The 20,994-nt window shown below is 38.6% G+C and overlaps 1 protein-coding gene across 1 annotated transcript in view; it reads right to left on the bottom strand.

The window, feature by feature from the left end:
* The window catches only part of SNTG1 (syntrophin gamma 1), a 710,288-nt gene that overhangs the window by 89,519 nt on the left and 599,775 nt on the right, over positions 1 to 20,994 (bottom strand). The window contains 1 exon segment of the mRNA XM_053715033.1: positions 9,657 to 9,809. Coding sequence (XP_053571008.1) covers positions 9,657 to 9,809 — 153 coding nt within the window.

Genomic DNA, 20,994 nt, shown 5'->3' with positions numbered 1-20,994 from the left:
TGCCCCATAATTGAGTTATTTGGATGGAGTTCCCACTCCCCCGGATGGAATGTCTGACGACTCAGAAAATCCGCTTCCCAATTTTCCACTCCTGGGATGTGGATCGCAGACAAGTGGCAGGAGTGATCCTCCGCCCATTGAATTATCTTGGTCACTTCTTTCATCGCCAGGGAAGTCCTTGTTCCCCCCTGATGATTGATATATGCAACGGTCGTCATGTTGTCTGACTGAAACCTTATGAATTTGGCCTTTGCTAGTTGAGGCCAAGCTCTGAGAGCATTGAATATCGCTCTCAGTTCCAGAATGTTTATCGGGAGAAGAGACTCTTCCCGAGACCATAGACCCTGAGCTTTCAGGGATTCCCAGACCGCGCCCCAGCCCACTAGGCTGGCGTCGGTCGTGACAATGACCCACTCTGGTCTGCGGAAGCTCATTCCCTGTGACAGATTGTCCAGGGTCAGCCACCAACGGAGTGAATCTCTGGTCTTTTGATCTACTTGAATCGTCGGAGACAAGTCTGTATAATCCCCATTCCACTGTCTGAGCATGCACAGTTGTAATGGTCTTAGATGAATTCGTGCAAAAGGAACTATGTCCATTGTTGCAACCATCAATCCTATTACCTCCATGCACTGCGCTATGGAAGGACGAGGAACAGAATGAAGTACTTGACAAGAGCTTAGAAGTTTTGATTTTCTGACCTCTGTCAGAAAAATCCTCATTTCTAAGGAATCTATTATTGTTCCCAAGAAGGGAACTCTTGTTGACGGGGACAGAGAACTTTTTTCTTTGTTCACCTTCCATCCGTGAGATCTGAGAAAGGCTAGGACAATGTCCGTATGAGCCTTTGCTTTTGACAGGGACGACGCTTGAATCAGGATGTTGTCCAAGTAAGGTACTACTGCAATGCCCCTTGGTCTTAGAACCGCTAGAAGGGACCCTAGTACCTTTGTGAAAATCCTTGGAGCAGTGGCTAATCCAAATGGAAGTGCCACAAACTGGTAATGCTTGTCCAGAAAAGCGAACCTTAGGAACTGATGATGTTCCTTGTGGATAGGAATATGTAGGTACGCATCCTTTAAATCCACGGTAGTCATAAATTGATTTTCCTGGATAGTAGGTAGGATCGTTCGAATAGTTTCCATTTTGAACGATGGTACCCTGAGAAATTTGTTTAGGATCTTTAGATCCAAAATTGGTCTGAATGTTCCCTCTTTTTTGGGAACTATGAACAGATTGGAATAAAATCCCATTCCTTGTTCTCTTATTGGAACTGGATGTATCACTCCCATCTTTAACAGGTCTTCTACGCAATGTAAGAATGCCTGTCTCTTTATTTGGTTTGAAGATAATTGAGACCTGTGGAACCTTCCCCTTGGGGGTAGTTCCTTGAATTCCAGGAGATAACCTTGAGAAACTATTTCTAGCGCCCAAGGATCCTGAACATCTCTTGCCCAAGCCTGAGCAAAGAGAGAAAGTCTGCCCCCCACTAGATCCGGTCCCGGATCGGGGGCTATCCCTTCATGCTGTTTTGGTAGCAGTGGTAGGCTTCTTGGCCTGCTTACCCTTGTTCCAGCCTTGCATTGGTTTCCAGGCTGGTTTGGGTTGTGAAGTATTACCCTCCTGCTTAGAGGATACAGAATTAGAGACTGGTCCGTTTCTGCGAAAGGGACGAAAATTAGGCTTATTATTAGCCTTAAAAGACCTATCCTGTGGGAGGGCGTGGCCCTTTCCCCCAGTGATGTCTGAAATAATCTCTTTCAAATCAGGTCCAAATAATGTTTTACCTTTGAAAGGAATGTTAAGCAATTTTGTCTTGGAAGACACATCCGCTGACCAAGACTTTAGCCAAAGCACTCTGCGCGCCACGACAGCAAACCCTGAATTTTTCGCCGCTAATCTAGCTAATTGCAAAGCGGCATCTAAAACAAAAGAGTTAGCCAATTTAAGTGCTTGAACTCTGTCCATAACCTCCTCATACGAAGATTCTTTACTGAGCGATTTTTCTAGTTCCTCGAACCAGAAACACGCTGCCGTAGTGACAGGAACAATGCATGAAATTGGTTGTAGAAGGTAACCTTGCTGTACAAAAATCTTTTTAAGCAAACCCTCTAATTTCTTATCCATAGGATCTTTGAAAGCACAACTATCTTCGATAGGAATAGTAGTGCGTTTGTTTAGAGTAGAAACCGCCCCCTCGACCTTGGGGACTGTCTGCCATAAGTCCTTTCTGGGGTCGACTATAGGAAATAATTTCTTAAATATAGGGGGGGGAACAAAAGGTATGCCGGGCCTTTCCCACTCTTTATTTACTATGTCCGCCACCCGCTTGGGTATAGGAAAAGCGTCGGGGGGCACCGGAACCTCTAGGAACTTGTCCATCTTACATAATTTCTCTGGAATGACCAAATTGTCACAATCATCCAGAGTAGATAACACCTCCTTAAGCAGTGCGCGGAGATGTTCTAATTTAAATTTAAATGTCACAACATCAGGTTCAGCTTGATGAGAAATTTTTCCTGAATCTGAAATTTCTCCATCAGACAAAACCTCCCTCACGGCCCCTTGAGATTGGTGTGTGGGTATGTCAGAACAGTTATCATCAGCGTCCTCTTGCTCTTCAGTGTTTAAAACAGAGCAATCGCGCTTTCTCTGATAAGTAGGCATTTTGGATAAAAGATTTGCTATGGAGTTATCCATTACAGCCGTTAATTGTTGCATGGTAATAAGTATTGGCGCACTAGATGTACTAGGGGCCTCCTGTGTGGGCAAAACTGGTGTAGACACAGTAGGGGATGATGTAGTATCATGTTTACTCCCCTCATTTGAGGAATCATCTTGGGCAATATCATTATCTGTTGCATTACTGTCCTTACTTTGTTTGGACACTATGGCACAATTATCACATAAATTTAAATGGGGAGACACATTTTCTTTCATACATATAGAACATAGCTTATCTGATGGTACAGACATGTTAAACAGGCTTAAACTTGTCAACAAAGCACAAAAAACGTTTTAAAATAAAACCGTTACTGTCACTTTAAATTTCAAACTGAAAACACTTTATTACTGAATATGTGAAAAAGTATGAAGGAATTGTTCAAAATTCACCAAAATTTCACCACAGTGTCTTAAAGCATTAAAAGTATTGCACACTAAATTTCAGAGCTTTAACCCTTAACTAGAAAGGCCCCCATCTGAAAAAGGTGTCCAACACAGTGCCTGCCGTTTTTCTAAACGTTCCCCAAGATTATAATACCAATAATTAGTTAGAATCTGCATAATATGCCTAGTAAAGCAATTGTTTTAGCCCAGAAAAATGTCTACCAGTTTTTAAGCCCTTTTTGAAGCCCTTTATTCTTTTATGTTTAACTAAGAAAATGGCTTACCGGTCCCCATGAGGGGAAATGACAGCCTTCCAGCATTACATGGTCTTGTTAGAAATATGGCTAGTCATACCTTAAGCAGAAAAGACTGCTAACTGTTTCCCCCAACTGAAGTTACTTCATCTCAACAGTCCTGTGTGGAAACAGCAATCGATTTTAGTTACTGTCTGCTAAAATCATCTTCCTCTTACAAACAGAAATCTTCATCCTTTTCTGTTTCAGAGTAAATAGCACATACCAGCACTATTTTAAAATAACAAACACTTGATAGAAGAATAAAACTACATTTAAACACCAAAAAACTCTTAACCATCTCCGTGGAGATGTTGTCTGTGCAACGGCAAAGAGAATGACTAGGGTGGGCGGAGCCTAGGAGGGATCATGTGACCAGCTTTGCTGGGACTCTTTGCCATTTCCTGTTGGGGAAGAGAATATCCCACAAGTAAGGATGACGCCGTGGACCGGACACACCAATGTTGGAGAAAAGCCCGCGTAGCGTTAACAACCCATCTACCGCCAAACTCCAAATCTAGGCCTAAGTCTTTTAAACTACAGTTTTCATGATTTGTTTTTCCAGCCAGTATATATATTTTTAATATACATGTTTCAGGCAGTGCCTGTTTTCAGTTTTTTGGGTGAATGCAGCTCTGTGTGTGTGTGTGTGTGTGTATATAAAATATTTATTTTTTGTGTGTGAATACATCTCTCTCTATTTGTCTGTCTTTCTCTCTCTCTCTGTGTGTGCATGTGTATATATAACTTTGCCTTGCTCAGGCATTTTGAGTACTTAGCCTGTGTGATATAGCAGAAGACAGTGCTGGAAAAATGTAGAAAACTTATATACTTCAGTATGTGTGAAGATAATGTGTTTATCCCTATTTTTAGACTTCACAATTAGTAACGAAAATCTTTATTCCAATTTCACTGCTTTGATGTTTTGGTTTATAAATGCCATAAAATTAATTAGACAGATTTTTTATTTAAAAAATATATTAGATCACTTATATCAAACATCAAAGCAGTGAAATTGTAAAAAAGATTTTCGTTACTAATTGTGAAGTCTAACAATAGGGATAAACTGACAATAAAGGAACAAAACAAACAATTCCTCCTTAAGAAAGATCCACCTTTTGAATGAAAGCTACACAGGTGTTGAAAGAATTTCAGAGCAAATCTGTAACCAATCAAAGCATACTACAACCTTTAAAAGTTTGGAAGTGAGCAGGAGATACATTCTTGATAAAGCCCAGAAGGGTGAAACGGGTTGAATGGGACCTGCCACACTTTATTGAACACTCCACTGAAAGACTGTCAAGAAGCCTTGTAACCCTGCAGTCTGAAGTCTATTTGTGACCCTGCAGTCTGAAGTCTATTTGCAGAAAAGACTCCACGGAGTACATTGTTACTGCCAAATTTACAGAAGAAAATCCTCGATCTTCACTAATACTGAGGAGGCTCAGGTGAAATAATTCATTTGGGTTATAAAAAAGAAAAGGATGACCACATTATAGAGACAGAACACGACCTCTGACCTCTGAAACAAAGAGAGGATCAGGTGACTCATCACAACATCAGAATCGAACAGTCTGTGAATCACTCACAGTGAATAAGGATCAGAGGTTGCAACCGGAACACAAAAAGGTACCTCTTCGTTCTCTTTTTCCTACTAAGGATATATATGTGAATTGTATAAAGGTGTTTAAATATAAAAAAAACCTTTTACAAAAAGACACTTACCTCCGTAACAAATTGACTTAAAAATAGCCGCCAGCTGGATTTCAAAGCTGGGATAACGACCACTGCAGTTTATAAATATAACAAAGTATCAAAAAACTGAAAATATATCCCTATCGAGAAAAACGGAAACTTTGTAGCATTGCTATTACCTAAAAAGAAACTTTCAGTCATTTTTTAATCTGTCAAGTTCACTTATAAAGTAACTGTTTGGTTTTAAGATTTGCTTAGATCGCAGTATACCTATATATTGGTTTGATGAACATTTTTTTGATTGGTTTGAGTAAATCAATATTTGAATTTATAACCACAGTGTTTTATGAAGATACCATATATTTCTAGCTAGAGTTTTCTTTGTTTATTTCCAATAGGGAGACGTCCCTCAATTTTAAAGATATAAAATTGTTTAAATGTGAATATAGATTTTTAATAAATAATATTGTGAAGCCACTAGTTATATTGAATTCATCATTTCCAAGCTGTCATTAGCGCTGCTAAATTCCTTATTTTTGTTTACATTGTTATTTAGTTTTTTTGAGGGAAAATCTTTTTTAGCAGCAGGAACCCACCTTTAGGCGCTCCTATCACACCACATTTTAAAATACAGTTTTCATGATTTTTTTCCCATTCAGTATACATGTTTAAGGCTGTGTCTGCTTTCCGTTTTTTGTGTGAATATATAGCTTTGTCTTATGCCCCTAGTATGGAATTCTGTACTGCGGGCAAGTCCGAACATGTTTATTACAGCTTTGTCTTGCCCATATACTTAAACATAAATATTTACTCACTACAAAACCTATTGGATATTACATATACCATAGCAAAGTAAAAACATTTCGCTCATTCATAAAGCAATTACTCAATTATTCCGCAACTATATAATTACCATATCAAAATCATTACAATGAATAAAAATACATTTTACTTATTACGCAACTATATAATTACCATATCAAAATCATTATCAATATTAAAAAGGGGCGGATTCCAGGGGGAGTATATGGGCAGAAAAGGGGCGGGATTTGCATAAAAAGGGGCATGGTATCTGTCAATTTAAGTTTGACGACATGTGTAACTTCTTACTACTGAGGGAATAGGGTCAAGGGGACAGGTAGTGAGGTGAGAGCGCAGTGTAAGTGCTGAAACTTCTTCCTCAGTAAAAGGGGAGAATGAGCTAATTTTCAGGTTATGTGGGTTGTGGTTGAGTGAGAGCGTTTGAGGGGGGGAGAGAATGGAATAAGAGCTGATTTCATTTCTGATGGAGTCAATTTTGTTATTGAAGTGACTGGCAAAGTCTTGAGCTGACAGAGAAGTTGTATTAGGAGGTGGGGGAGGGTGGAGGAGAGTATTGAAAGTGGAGAACAGACGTTTTGGGTTTGAAGAAAGATTAGAGATAAGAGTAGAGAAGTAATGTTGCTTATGGAAATTAAGGGCAGAATCGTAGGAGTTCAAGATGAATTTGTAATGAAGAAAATCAGCTGAACTCCGAGATTTTCTCCAGTGCCGTTCAGCAGTACGGGAACATCTGCGTAGGTATTGTGTCAGAGGAGTATGCCAGGGCTGAGGATGAGTGTTTGATTTCTGAGCAATGGTAAGAGGTGTGAGATTGTCAAGGACGGATATAAGGGTGGAATTATAGTGGTAGATAGATTGTTCAGGGCAGGCAAAGGAGGAGAAGGATGAGAGGAGTGGTTTGAGGGAATTAGCAAGCTGTTGTTGATCTAAAGACATAATGCTTCTGTGAAGTTTGGTGTGAGGAGTAGGAGGGAGAGTTGTAGGAAGGGATGATATGTTGCAAGTAAGGAGATGGTGGTCAGAAAGAGGAAAGGGGGAGTTTGTGAAGTTTTAGAGAGTGCATCGATAGCTAAAGATCAGGTCAAGAGAGTGACCGTCTTTGTGAGTGGGAGAATCAGTCCATTGTGACTGACCGAAAGAGGAAGTGAGTTGCAGAAGTTGTTTTGCAGATGAGGCAGTGGGATTGTCAAGGGGGATGTTGAAGTTGCCAATAATGAGGGCAGGGGTGTCTGAGGAAAGGAAATAAGGTAGCCAGGCAGCCAAGTGATCTATAAATTGAGTTGAGGAGCCAGGGCGTCGGTATATGATTGCAACACGTACAGAGAGAGGGGAGAATAAGCTAATCATGTGGGTTTCGAATGAGGGAAATGTGAGGGAAGAGATGGGATGTATTTCTTGAAAGGTGCAACGAGAGGAAAGTAAAATACCTACACCACCTCCTTGTCTATTACCAGACCTAGGAGTGTGGCTGAAGTGTAGGCCCCCATATGACAGAGCAGCAGTGGATGCTGTGTCTAGGGGAGAGAGACAGGTTTCTGTTAGGGCCAGAAGGTTGAGGGAGCGGGAGATGAAGAGGTCATGTATAGAAGTGAGCTTGTTGCAAACAGAGCGAGAGTTCCAGAGTGTGCAAGTTAAAGGGGTAGTGGCTTTTGATGCAAGAGGAATGTGAGTAAGGTTTGCAGAGTTTTGTTTTCTGAGTCTATGGGATGGTACACATGGATGTGCACGGCTTGGCAGTAGTTGTGGACCAGGATTAGGGGAGATGTCACCAGCAGTAAGTAAAAGCAAGAGGGAGAGTCACATGAGATGAGATACAGATTTGCAGTAGTGAGACTGCTTTTGAGACGAGTTGCAGGGGGGAGAGAGAGTGTTTAGGAATAGGTAAAGTTTATGATTACAAAAGTAAGGTGAGTTTAAGAGAGATGGGCTAATGAACAGTGCAGATGAAGAGGGAGAAGGAATATTTGAATAATGTAGTTTGTTATAGAGAAAAGAGGTAGCAAAAAGGAATATGAATATATTGAGCATTTTTACAAAATTGGGAACCACTGAAACACATAAGACACAGAATTACAGTAGCAATTGCATAAGAAATCAAAAAGGTATATGAAACATAATATTACAGAAGTACTATCCTTGTGTCTTGCCCCTAGCCCAATCCTTGTTCAATTCTTGTATAATTCTAATGTTAATGCCTCACTTATAAAATGTTCACTTAATTCTTGTATAATTCTAATGTTAATGCCTCACTTATAAAATGTTCACTTAATTCTTGTATAATTCTAATGTTAATGCCTCACTTATAAAATGTTCACTTAATTCTTGTATAAGTCTAATGTTAATGCCTCACTTATAAAATGTTCACTTTGAAAATGTGAACATATGTTGTTATAGCAATGCACAGGCCAGTGCAATGCACAGCCCAACCTAGTGTCAAATATATGCAGGCAGGGCAGTCAGCTGAGTCCACTAAATTTAGTTGATTGCTAATCAAAGACAATTGGAAAGGCCAATTGGAAAGTAAGATTTCCCCTTTATTTCTTTGTTTGTTATTGTTATATCCATTGTGATATTGTTTATATATTTTATATTGCTTAATATTGGTTACAATACTTGATTTTCTTTTAATGTTTTATAAAATCTTAATAAAACAAATTAAAAAAAAACTGTTGAAGTACCACAGAGTGATCCCCATTGGCATGGGTTTGTCGTATCTCATTCATAAAATTAACCATAACAAGAAAAACCTGCATACAAGCGGCAGTTATGTAGTGACAAATTCATATTAATAGAATGCTTTGAGAACCAAATCCATATACAATTACAGTTTATGTTACACATTCCTAGCCCCATAACTAAAATGCACCACAGTAAAAAGCACCTTTGTATTTTTTTAAAAAAAAATTGTGGTACATATGTGGTGTAGTTTTGCAGTAGACATAACTGGAGCTCAATGGCATAGAAAGATAAATACCAGAAATGTTTGAGTACATTCATATACTTATAATGAAAACATTTAACAATCCAATAAGCAGCTTGGCTTGTTCATTGAGTTACTGGGGCCCATTTATCAAGCTCCGTAAGACCGCTGCTCCATAACCCTGTCCGCCTGCTCTGAGCAGGCAGACAGGAATCACAGGAATTCAACCTGATCGAGTACGATTGGGTTGATTGACACCCCCTGCTGGCAGCCCATTGGCCGCGAGTCTGCAGGGGGCAGCGTTGCACCAGCAGTTCTTGTGAGCTGCTGGTGCAATGCTGAATACGGAGAGCGTATTGCTCTCTGCATTCAGCGAGGTCTTGCGGACATGATCCGCACTGTCGGATCAGGTCCGCAAGACCTTTAGTAAATAGGCCTCACTGAGTGAAGAGCCCCAGTAAATGCCTTTATGGCTTAGCAAATAGCTATAATTACTATTACTTTAGCAGGACACCTCTTTTTCAGATGATTTTTTATCCATTTTTTTTATTGCCTAATTCAGCAATGCTATTTCTAGGTTCTGCTTCTGAATGCGATTAGCTGAATTTGCCATCACTTTAAATAATTACCTCAGAGGTGATGTATGCCATGTGATCAGGGATGTTATTGCTGATGCCATTCATCATATCATCATATTGTAATTCAAGTGCTGAATTTATGTACTTATTTCTTTATTTTGTGTTTATGAATAAGAAGAAAATATAAATGAGGCATTTCTTTGTTTTTTTGTGTATTTACAACTAAAACCAACGTCTTACCTGAATCCGTTCAACTTCTAAGAAAGTTGCCATCTGGAAAGCTTTTTCCCATTGCAAGAGTTCAGTCTCCAACTCCACAGAAAAATATAGGTCTTCACCAGTTTCAGATTGGACACCAAAGCAATGTTTCCGACGGTCCAAGAGGTCACTGTCCTGATGAAAACCTGAAGTTATACAATCTGGCATACATCACGTAATATTTATTACATGTCTCTACCTGCTAAAATATTCATTTCATTATTATTTCTTCATTATTTAGCTAATTGTCATAAATATTTGGTTCATGCTTTTGCACTGTATAAGGCATTTATTGATACCGTATTTTATAAATAATTACTAGATTTGTTTCAAAACACTTGAGGCTCCATTTATCATGCTGCATATGCATAACCTTTACGCCAGCTCTTAAATGGTGAATTTAAATCCCCCCAGACACGTTCACTCGGGTTGATTGGAAAACCCTACTTGTGTCATTGGGCTAGCGAGAGCAGGGGGCCACATTGCACAAGCAGACACTTGTACAATGTTAAATGCAAAAAGCATATTGCACCCGGGGGCTGACAAGTTTACAGAAGCGAACACTGTCCAGGCTTTGTTAAATCAAACCCTTGATGTCAGGTGTATGAGGTTTCGCCCATAAATGTAAGATGTTCTTGTTTTTCTTCAAGAATGCTAATTTGATAAAATAGAGAACACACAGTTAAGGTAATCAGCTCGTTACTGTTCTAGAATACCATTCACTATTTATCTTTTTTTCTGTTTTCTATTAAAATTAAAGGGACATGAAAAACAAAAATGTTATTTCATGATTTAGATAGAGAAAACAGTTTTAAATTTACTTCTAATATTAAATGTGCTTCCTTATCTTGTTATCCTTTGTTAAATAAGTAGCAATGCACTTCTAGGAGCTAGCTTAACACATTTGGTGAGCCAATGACAAGGGACAACTGTGGGTAGCCACTAATCAGCATCTAGGTCCTAATAATGGATTGCTGCTGCCATGGATAAGTAGATATGTTTTTTAAGAAAGGATACCAGGATGATAAAGCAAATTAGATAATAGAAGTGAATTGGAAAGTTGTTTAAAATGGTATGCTCTATCCAAATCATGAAATAAAAATGTTGTGTTTCCTGTCCCTTTAAGTTGGAACATACTTTATTATAGCTACATTTTGAGATATTATTTTATATCAAATATGATTTGTGAATCATAACATTTTCATCCTTTTTTTATAAAATACAGTAACATAGTAACATAGTAGATAAGGTTGAAAAAAGACTGAAGTCCATCGAGTTCAACCTATACAAATCTAAAATACTTACAAAAAGCTCCAGTTAAGCTTAAATAACCCCATTAAAATGTGACACATTTAATACTAGCAATCATATCCATGAATTTTGTTTATATACAGAAATTTATCCAGACTATTTTTAAATGAATCTATGGTATTGGCATTCACTACCTCCTTTGGTAATGAGTTCCACAATTTTATTGCTCTTACAGTGAAAACACGTTTCCGTTGCAGGAGATTAAATCTCCTTTCCTCCAACCTTAAATTATGACCTCTTGTCAGAAACAATTTTCTTGGAATAAAAAGAGCTTCTGCCATCTCTGTATATGGGCCTTGAATATATTTATATAAAGTAATCATGTCACCTCTCAAGCGCCTTTTTTCTAAAGAGAACAGACCCAGTTTGGCTAGCCTCTCCTCATAGGTTAATTTCTCCAATCCCCTTATTAGCTTTGTGGCCCTTCTCTGAACTTTTTCTAGTTCTGCAATATCTTTTTTAGCAATCGGTCCCCAGAACTGCACTCCAAACTCAAGGTGAGGTCTTACCAGGGCTTTATATAATGACAGAATTATGCTTTCCTCCCTTGAATCAATGCCTCTTTTAATACATGCTAGTATCTTATTAGCCTTTGAAGCCGCTGCCCTGCATTGTGCACTCATCTTTAGCTTGTTATCTATTACTACTCCCAAATCCCTTTCCTCCTGTGTTTGGCTAAGTCTTGTCCCATTTAAAAAATACGTAGCCTGCTTATTTTTACTTCCAAAATGTAGAACCTTACATTTTTCCGTATTAAATCTCATTTTCCATTCACTTGCCCATAGTTCTAATTTTAGCAAATCCCTTTGTAAAGAGAGTTCGTCCTGCTCTGACCTAATGACCTTACTTAACTTAGTATCATCTGCAAAAATAGAGATGTCGCTATTTAATCCTTGCTCCAAGTCATTTATAAAAATATTAAAAAGAACAGGGCCCAGTACTGATCCCTGGGGGACGCCACTGATTACCTTTGTCCAATCTGAGTATGATCCATTTACTACTACTCGTTGCTCCCTATCTTTTATCCAGTTATTTATCCATGAGCTAACATTTTCAGCTATTCCCAGTCCCTTAATTTTGTGCATTAATCTCTCATGTGGCACTGTATCAAATGCCTTTGCAAAATCTAAGTATATCACATCAACTGATTCCCCTTTATCTATATTTTTACTTACTTCCTCGTAGAATCTAATTAGATTAGTTTGACATGATCTATTTCTCCTAAAGCCATGCTGATTAGAACTCATAATCTTGTTTACACAAATATGCTCATCAATATAATCCCTTATAATCCCTTCAAATATCTTCCCCACTATTGATGTCAGACTAACTGGTCTATAGCTTCCTGGATCATCCCTGCTTCCCTTTTTGAAGAGTGGCACCACATCAGCTTTACGCCAATCCTGGGGTACCATGCCTGAGGATAATGAGTCTTGAAAAATTAAGAGTAAAGGTTTGTCTATAACAGTGCTAAATTCACTTAACACCCTTGGGTGTATTCCATCTGGGCCTGGAGTTTTATTTACCTTAATATTTTTTAGTTTTTTCCTGATATCCTCTAAACAAAACCCAGTTAGTGGTATGGACTGGCATGTTCTATTCTGTTCCAAAGTATCATTCAATGGTTCCTCTCTTGTGTATACTGAAGAAAAAAACTGGTTTAGTACCTCAGCCTTCTCCCTGTCATTATTTATCATGCTACCCTCCACACATTTTAATGTACCTATATTATCCTTCTTAGATTTTTTGCTATTTATGTACTTAAAGAACCTTTTAGGGTTAGACTTAGAATCCTTGGCAATTAATTTTTCATTTACAAGACTTAATTCTCATAAACAGATGCATAATAACCTGAGAACAGTTGCATTCTACAGAAATAATAATCTAAACAGATTTTTTGTTTCTGGAGTGAGCTTCAAAGGGTTAATAGTTCTCCAGAAACTATTATGCTTGCTAGCCACACATCAGCACAGTGACACTGAGACAGAGGGGACGTTTATTAATTCTTTAATGCACTTTCATAGCAACATATAGCTTGACTCCAATTTAACTTAAATTTCTTTAACACATTGGTCGCCAAAATACATAATTAACGATAAATGGAATTAAACCCTTGATTTCATCATAAATTAAAGGGACATAATACTCATATGCTAAATCACTTGAAACTGATGCAGTATAACTGTAAAAAGCTGACAGGAAAATATCACCTGAGCATCTCTATGTAAAAAAGGATTTTTGATTGGTGAAATAATATGAGAGTGCACGAAGCTCATCCTTTCAGTTGTCCCGGGACAGACATACTGATATGCTGCTTAGAAATCCTTTACAATGGGAGGTGGCTACTGAGGAACTTTTGAGGTAAAGTATCTTTCTTTTTTACATAGAGATGTTCAGGTGATATTTTCTAATCAGCTTTTTACAGCTATGCTGCATCACTTTCAAGTGTTTAAACATTTGGGTATTATGGCCCTTTAAGCAATAATATGAGCATTTGATTTCTTGGGAGATGGGCAATTACTGGATTAAATACATGTTGTGAGGCACTTGCAGTAGTTATTCCTTGATTGCCCTAAACAGGCAGCAGTGAACTAACCCTTTTGATTGTCCATAACACACACAGCAGTAAATGGAGGAAAGAGACTATATTAACCCGGGTTAAAAGTTGCAGTAAAGACTGCACTAGAATGTCCTTCTTTCAAAGTCACAATGTCACAAGTGCCTGTTTGTTTACTGAGCTCTTCCTCGCTAGCACATTTACAATAAAACTCTACAGAGTCTACAAACTTCACAAGATCAGTAAATTAATTCTGTATCTTTTTCCCTTTAGCAATATCTATAAAAGCATTAATACTCTGCAGAGAAGAACTTGCAGTCATTTGCTGAGCTCTTTACTGCAACTTTTAACCCGGGTTAATATCATCTCTATATATCCCAAGGTGAGGGAGAACCTGTGCCCCACCGTTCTACTGGAGAAACAAGTTCATCTACAGCAGGCAAGTCTGCCTATACAGTGAGCTGACATCAGGACACAGCAATCAGCTGTTTTCCTTTATGCTGTTGGAACATCGAACATTGGATTAAGAAGAGCGGATGGGGAGTCTGTGACATCAGACGCCGACTCACATGTGCAGAGGTCTGTACACTTCTATCCCCAGGAACGGCAGTGACTACAGCTGCGGTCCTAGTTTTGACCGAAAGATTTAACTTTCCGGTAACACCCTCTGAATTTACGGTATAGTACCTTGCAATTTTTGTGGAGCTAACTATCAGCATACGAATCTAAGCTGTCATTCCTTACAAGTGTTATAACACCTACGCTGATTGCATACGGCTACCTGCACTGATATTATACATATGAACTTGGTGCTTTTTAGTTAATCCATTCCTTTTGTTTTTATTCTGTTTTTTTAACAATAGTGTTATGCCATACATTTTTACATCTTCACAGAGATATAGCAATTTATAATAACATACATCTATAACTGCTGTCTGGAAAGTGTTTGCATAGTCTATATAGGATTTAACCTGCATTTAATGTAAGCTAGTATTTTTATCTCAGTTTTTAACATCACAGGGAGACGTCCCTAAGTTAAGTTGTTTATATATTGTGTATATTATGCTTATTCACGTTTATTAAATTTGAATATTATTTTTTATATGGTGTGTATACTTTTAGCTTACAAGCGCACTCACTCTATCCTGAAGCTTAGGCTTCGCTAGTGTTTTATAATTGCTGTGTTATGCAGAGTAAAAAATATATGGTATCATCAAACATACTTTATTTCACAAATCTACTAACTAAGGCCTAGATTTGGAGTTTGGCGTTAGCCGTGAAAACCAGCGTTAGAGGCTCCTAACGCTGGTTTTAGGCTAACTCCGGTATTTGGAGTCACTCAAAAAAGGTCTAACGCTCACTTTTCAGCCGCGACTTTTCCATACCGCAGATCCACTTACGTCAATTGCGTATCCTATCTTTTCAATGGGATCTTTCTAACTCCGGTATTTAGAGTCGTGGCTGAAGTGAGCGTTAGACATCTAACGACAAAACTCCAGCCGCAGGAAAAAAGTCAATAGTTAAGAGCTTTCTGGGCTAACGCCGGTTCATAAAGCTCTTAACTACTGTACTCTAAAGTACACTAACACCCATAAACTACCTATGTACCCCTAAACCGAGGCCCCCCCACATCGCCGCCACTCGATTAAATTTTTTTAACCCCTAATCTGCCGACCGCCACCTACGTTATACTTATGTACCCCTAATCTGCTGCCCCTAACACCGCCGACCCCTGTATTATATTTATTAACCCCTAATCTGCCCCCCACAACGTCGCCGCCAGCTACCTACAATAATTAACCCCTAATCTGCCGACCGCAAAGCGCCGCCACCTACATTATAGCTATGAACCCCTAATCTGCTGCCCCTAACACCGCCGACCCCTATATTATATTTATTAACCCCTAATCTGCCGCCCTCAACGTCGCCTCCACCTGCCTACACTTATTAACCCCTAATCTGCCGAGCGGACCGCACCGCTACTATAATAAAGTTATTAACCTCTAATCCGCCTCACTAACCCTATAATAAATAGTATTAACCCCTAATCTGCCCTCCCTAACATCGCCGACACCTAACTTCAATTATTAACCCCTAATCTGCTGACCAGAGCTCACCGCTATTCTAATAAATGGATTAACCCCTAAAGCTAAGTCTAACCCTAACACCCCCCTAAGTTAAATATAATTTTTATCTAACGAAATTAATTAACTCTTATTAAATAAATTATTCCTATTTAAAGCTAAATACTTACCTGTAAAATAAACCCTAATATAGCTACAATATAACGAATAATTACATTGTAGCTATTTTAGGATTAATATTTATTTTACAGGCAACTTTGTAATTATTTTATGATAAAATAATTTTTATTGAAATAACATCATTGAATACAATATCGGTCTTTTACAGTTGATTACATTATCAGCTTGTCAGGCATATAAACCCTTTAGTTCCTAAATTTAACAGTTTGAGGTTTATCTTTTTTCACATGGAATTACAACATACAATCAAGTCTCAAAGTCAGTAAGGCATACCTGATATATTTCTTATGAAAGACACCTATCTCTCATGTGGATTTTTATTACAATAAAAGAAAACTAACTAAACATAACTTTAGGTCACTAGAATGTACTCTTGATGTGTCACACCTCTGAATATGATATAGTAAACTCAGTGTAGTCTTCATAATTATGTCTCTCCAAAACTCCTACCTTCTTCCCCCTCCCATCATGTTTCTTTTTACTGTTCTATCAGGTTAGATTAGGATAATCATATTAAGGTGGATGCATTATCCAATAGAACCAAATCTTTTGGAAGTTTTCCGTCGTATCTAGTATTTTTGCTGCCATTTCGTATAGAGAATATGTTAGTTTAAATCTTTCTAGTATCTCGCACCATGTCGGTACTCCCTCTTTCCAGTGTCTGGCTATTCCTATTCTCGTGACTGTGCAGAGTATTCTAATGAAGGTATTAATATGCCTATTAAAGTTTGGAAGTGGAGCATTTAATAACGCCTGGGAAATGGTCAGTGATATCTGTTCATCTAGAAGGGTGCTGAGAAATACCGATAGTCTAGTCCAGATGTGAGTCACACCAGGGCATTCCCACCACATATGTATGTATGTACCAGTCGACTCACATCCACGATAACAATTTCTACTTCTCCCCTCAGTGTAGTGTGACGTTTTGATTGGGGTTAGATACCACCTAAAAATGGTCTTAAGGCTATTTTCTCTTAAATCGGCACTAATTAGTCCCTTACAGGAGGAATAGAACAATTCCTGCCATTCGCTTATCTCTAGTGTTGAATGTGTATCTGTTTCCCAGTTGAGCATGACCGCTGGTTTATTTTCATTAATTAAGTTTTGTAACGCAAGATATAACAGTGAAATGGATTTCTTGGGTCTAGAGGGGGTACAGCACAATCTCTCCAATGTAGTGCTAATCTGTTTGTGCATGTGTGGTATATATCGATTTAGTGCAGATGCAATCTGTAAATATAAATACCAATGTAGGGGAATGGGTGTCAACTTTTCTCTTAGTTGATTGAAGGTTAGTGGTTTGTTATGTGCTAGCAAGTCCCCTACCCGGTACAGACCCTTGTTTTCCCATTTGTCTAACTGTCTTCGGTAGTCATGTGGAATAAGATATTTAAGTGGCATCTTAGAGGAAAAGCTTGGCATCAGTTTTTCATTTTTCGTTAGTGTTGTCCAATGATCAATCGAAAATACTGTGGTTTGGGAGTATTTTTTGATTTTACCTTGGGGTTGAAGTCTGTCCCAAACCAAATCTCCCGGGGAATCTAATTCTCCTATCTCCTTCTCTAGGTCCATCCACACCAAGTATTTTATTGAGGATCCCATCAGCGCAGTTTGGGCCAGCCTAGATGCGTCGTAATAATTAAGTAAATCAGGGACCCCTGCCCCCCCTAATTGTCTATGTCTAGTTAGTACTCTATAAGGGAGTCTCGATTGCTTTTTGCCGTTTACAAAGCAGATAATATCTGTCTGAAGGGTTTTTAGGTCTTTTTTTGGGACTAGTATAGGCAAGGTCCGAAACAAATAGAGGATTCTTGGTAATAGATTCATCTTTATTGCAGAGATCCTGCCATACCAAGAAAAGTTAAGAAGCTTCCATTTAGCCATATCTCTTCGCAATTCTCTATACATAGGGAGATAGTTTGTATTATATAAATCACTATAGCGAACCGTTAACTTAATTCCTAGGTATTTAATATATGATTTGGCCCATGAGAATGAGAAATTCAGTTCGATTAGTTTTTTTGTGTGGGCTGGTAAAGATATTGCTAGCGCCTCACTTTTATCCATATTGATCTTATATCCTGACACAATAGAGAACCTCTGTAGGATATCATAGAGGCCTGTTAAAGACGTAAGGGGTCTGGTTAGCGTCAGCAGAACATCGTCCGCGAAGAGGGTGATTTTATAGTCAGTGTCTTTAATTTTAAGTCCTGTTACATCGGGGGAGCGTCTAATACTAGCCGCCAGAGGTTCCATGCATAGGGCGAATAGCAACGGGGATAGTGGGCATCCCTGCCTCGTGCCATTTCGTATGTAAATGGGCCCAGAGTGATGTCCCATGGCACCTACCGTAGCCATGGGGTTAGAGTATATGCTTCTCAAGGCTTCTACAAAAGGGCCTCCAAATCCCATTCTGTCCAGAACCGTGAACATGTATGTCCAGTCAACTCTGTCAAACGCCTTCTCCGCGTCCAATGACAGGACCAGAGAAGGCGTTCTAGTGTGGTCTAGGTGATTTATTGCAGTGATTATGCGCCGAACATTGCCCGGTGCTTCTCTACCTAAAACAAACCCTACCTGGTCTGGGTGTACTATGTTCGGGAGGATATATTTCAACCTGTTTGCTAAAATCTTAGTGAAAATTTTCAAGTCCTGATTTATAAGGGATATAGGTCTATAGCTGGTGCAGCATTTCGGGTTTTTCCCTGGTTTAGGGATGACAACTATTTTAGCTCTTAGAAGATCAGATGGAATCTCGTAACCTTGCATAATATAATTTGAAAATTTAACTAAATGTGGGGCTAATGAGGCTTTAAATAGTTTATAATATTCCCCGGGCAGACCATCCGGACCCGGGGCCTTCCCTGGCTTTAGATCTTTGATAGCCTGTTGTACCTCATTAATAGTGATTTCCTTGTTAAGGTCATCTCTTTCTGTTTCTGTAATGGAGGGGAGTTGGGCTTCGTCTAATAATTTAGTAAGTATGGTTTCGGTATGTGGGGAATGGCTGACATGAGTTCCCTCGTATAACGTGCTATAGTATTGAGCAAAGCAATCAACAATTTCCTGCGGGTGGGATGTAGTGGTGCCGTCTTGTTTTTGAATTTGTGGTATTGTAGCTAATTTTGTTCTCTCGCGAATTCTATTCGCCATATATCTGTCGGGTTTATTAGTATAAATATAGTAATTTGTCTTGAGTCGGAATGCTGCTTTTACCGCTTGATCATTTAGAATTGCTGCTAGTTTTGTGCGCTTGTCATTGAGTTGCGTAAGTATACTTCCAGATTGTGTAAGTTTGTGTTGTCTCACTAGCGTGTCTATCTCTTTTTGGAGAGTTAATCTTTGTGTGTTGTTTTTGCGGAGTAAGATAGATTTTTCTTTAATGAGCAGTCCCCTCAAGTAAGTCTTATGAGCTGCCCATGTTGAAATAGGATTATCTGTAGATCCTGTGTTAATGTCCCAATACTCCAGCATACTTTGTGTGATTGTGTTGTGGACCATAGGATCTTTTAGACAGATTGGATCGTATGTCCAAACTCTTTTCCTATTTGGTACCTGAATACTGCCTAATTTGAGTTGCACTATAGAGTGATCCGACCACACACAGGAGTGAATGGACGAAGTTATCAATATAGGTTGTAAGAACTGACTAACAAAAACATAGTCTAATTTTGTATATGTCTTATGTGCTGCTGAAAAAAAGGTAGTGTCGTCTGTGTGACCATATAAAGCTTTCCAGGAGTCTATTAGAGCAAGTGTGGTTAGGTGATCTTGTATTAGTTTAGTCATTTTGCATTGCTTATTCTGTTTATTAGTGAGCGTAAGGTGAGATCCTCTAGATTGTAGCGTAAAATCTACATTAAAATCGCCTGCCAGAATCGTCCTCGTCTGAGACCACTCTGTCAGAAGGTGTGTAATATGTCTAATGAAAGTATCTTGTTTATCATTAGGAGCATATATATTGCATAGGGTAATATCAGTTCCCTGGATCTGACCTCTCACAATTAGAAATCTACCTTCCTTGTCCTCTATTGTTTCCCTATGTACAAAGGGCAATGAAGAATGTATAAGTATAGATACCCCGCGTTTTTTTGTGTCTGATGTGGAGTGAAAGTGTTGTGGAAAAGCCTTGGTCCAATATTTCGGTATCTGAGCCTTCATAAAGTGAGTTTCCTGAAGGAAAACTATATTTGCTTGTAAGGATTTATACTGTGTGATTGCTGTCCTACGTTTGATATCTGAATTCAGACCCCTAGCATTGTGGGATATTAAGTTAATGGTCCATATATCCATATTTTATAATGTATGTATGATCTCTAACATGACCATTGCTTTTTAAGTGTACTTTGAAATAAGGATCTAAAACTGTTTTGCAAGCAATCAGGGAGAAACACATCATATAGTCATTCATATTATAATTTACCTTAAATCTTCTTCTTAGTAGTCGTGACACCTTGTGAGGGTCTGGGTAAAGATACCTAGTGTGTGACCGATTGAATTTAGTGACTGTGTAGTATGAGCAATCCCATACTGAACTGATAACATTAACTAAAAAACAAAAAATAGAACAATAAAACAGAAAAACAGTAACGTGTAAATTGTATATAACATCTAATAACATTCGGTGATTACACATCTAGGCGGATGTGCATTGTAAAGCTAGATGCGTATTTAAGAGCAGTCTTAGTATGATAAAGTTCAGATTAATTTTAGGCTACCTCCAAATATTTGGCAGCTCCAAAGACAGTCTTAGTAGGTGCATAGCATACCTGTTTTGTCCGCTGAAGCTAATGGCTCCAGAGGAGAAATAAACATGAAACCCCTTCTTTCCCCCCAATCTAAATATACATTTAACAGATTACAGAAGTGTACTCATCTGCAACTTGTCCTCAGCGTCAGGAGTCCATTACTGTCGAGGTCCTCCAGGATTATTGCAACTCAGTTCTGCTTATCCTTTGGTTAAGTTCCTGATATGGTGTTGTAAACTGTTTCCAGCATTAGGAGTGTATTCCTGTGAGGGTCCCCCCCAAATGCTGCAACTTGATTCAGTTATGTTCAAAGTTAAGTTCCCAATATGATATTGAAAGATTGATGGGACTTCAGGTTCTTTGCTTCTTCTTTGCCACCTTGGACCATCTGTCCGTTGGTTGTTGGGAGGGCTGATGTATCTCTTTGTTTCCCTGGGATG

This window comes from Bombina bombina, chromosome 5, assembly GCF_027579735.1.
Source record: "Bombina bombina isolate aBomBom1 chromosome 5, aBomBom1.pri, whole genome shotgun sequence".
NCBI lineage: Eukaryota > Metazoa > Chordata > Amphibia > Anura > Bombinatoridae > Bombina > Bombina bombina.
Note: the sequence above shows the minus strand (reverse complement) of the source record. Positions and strands in the feature narration are given on the sequence as shown.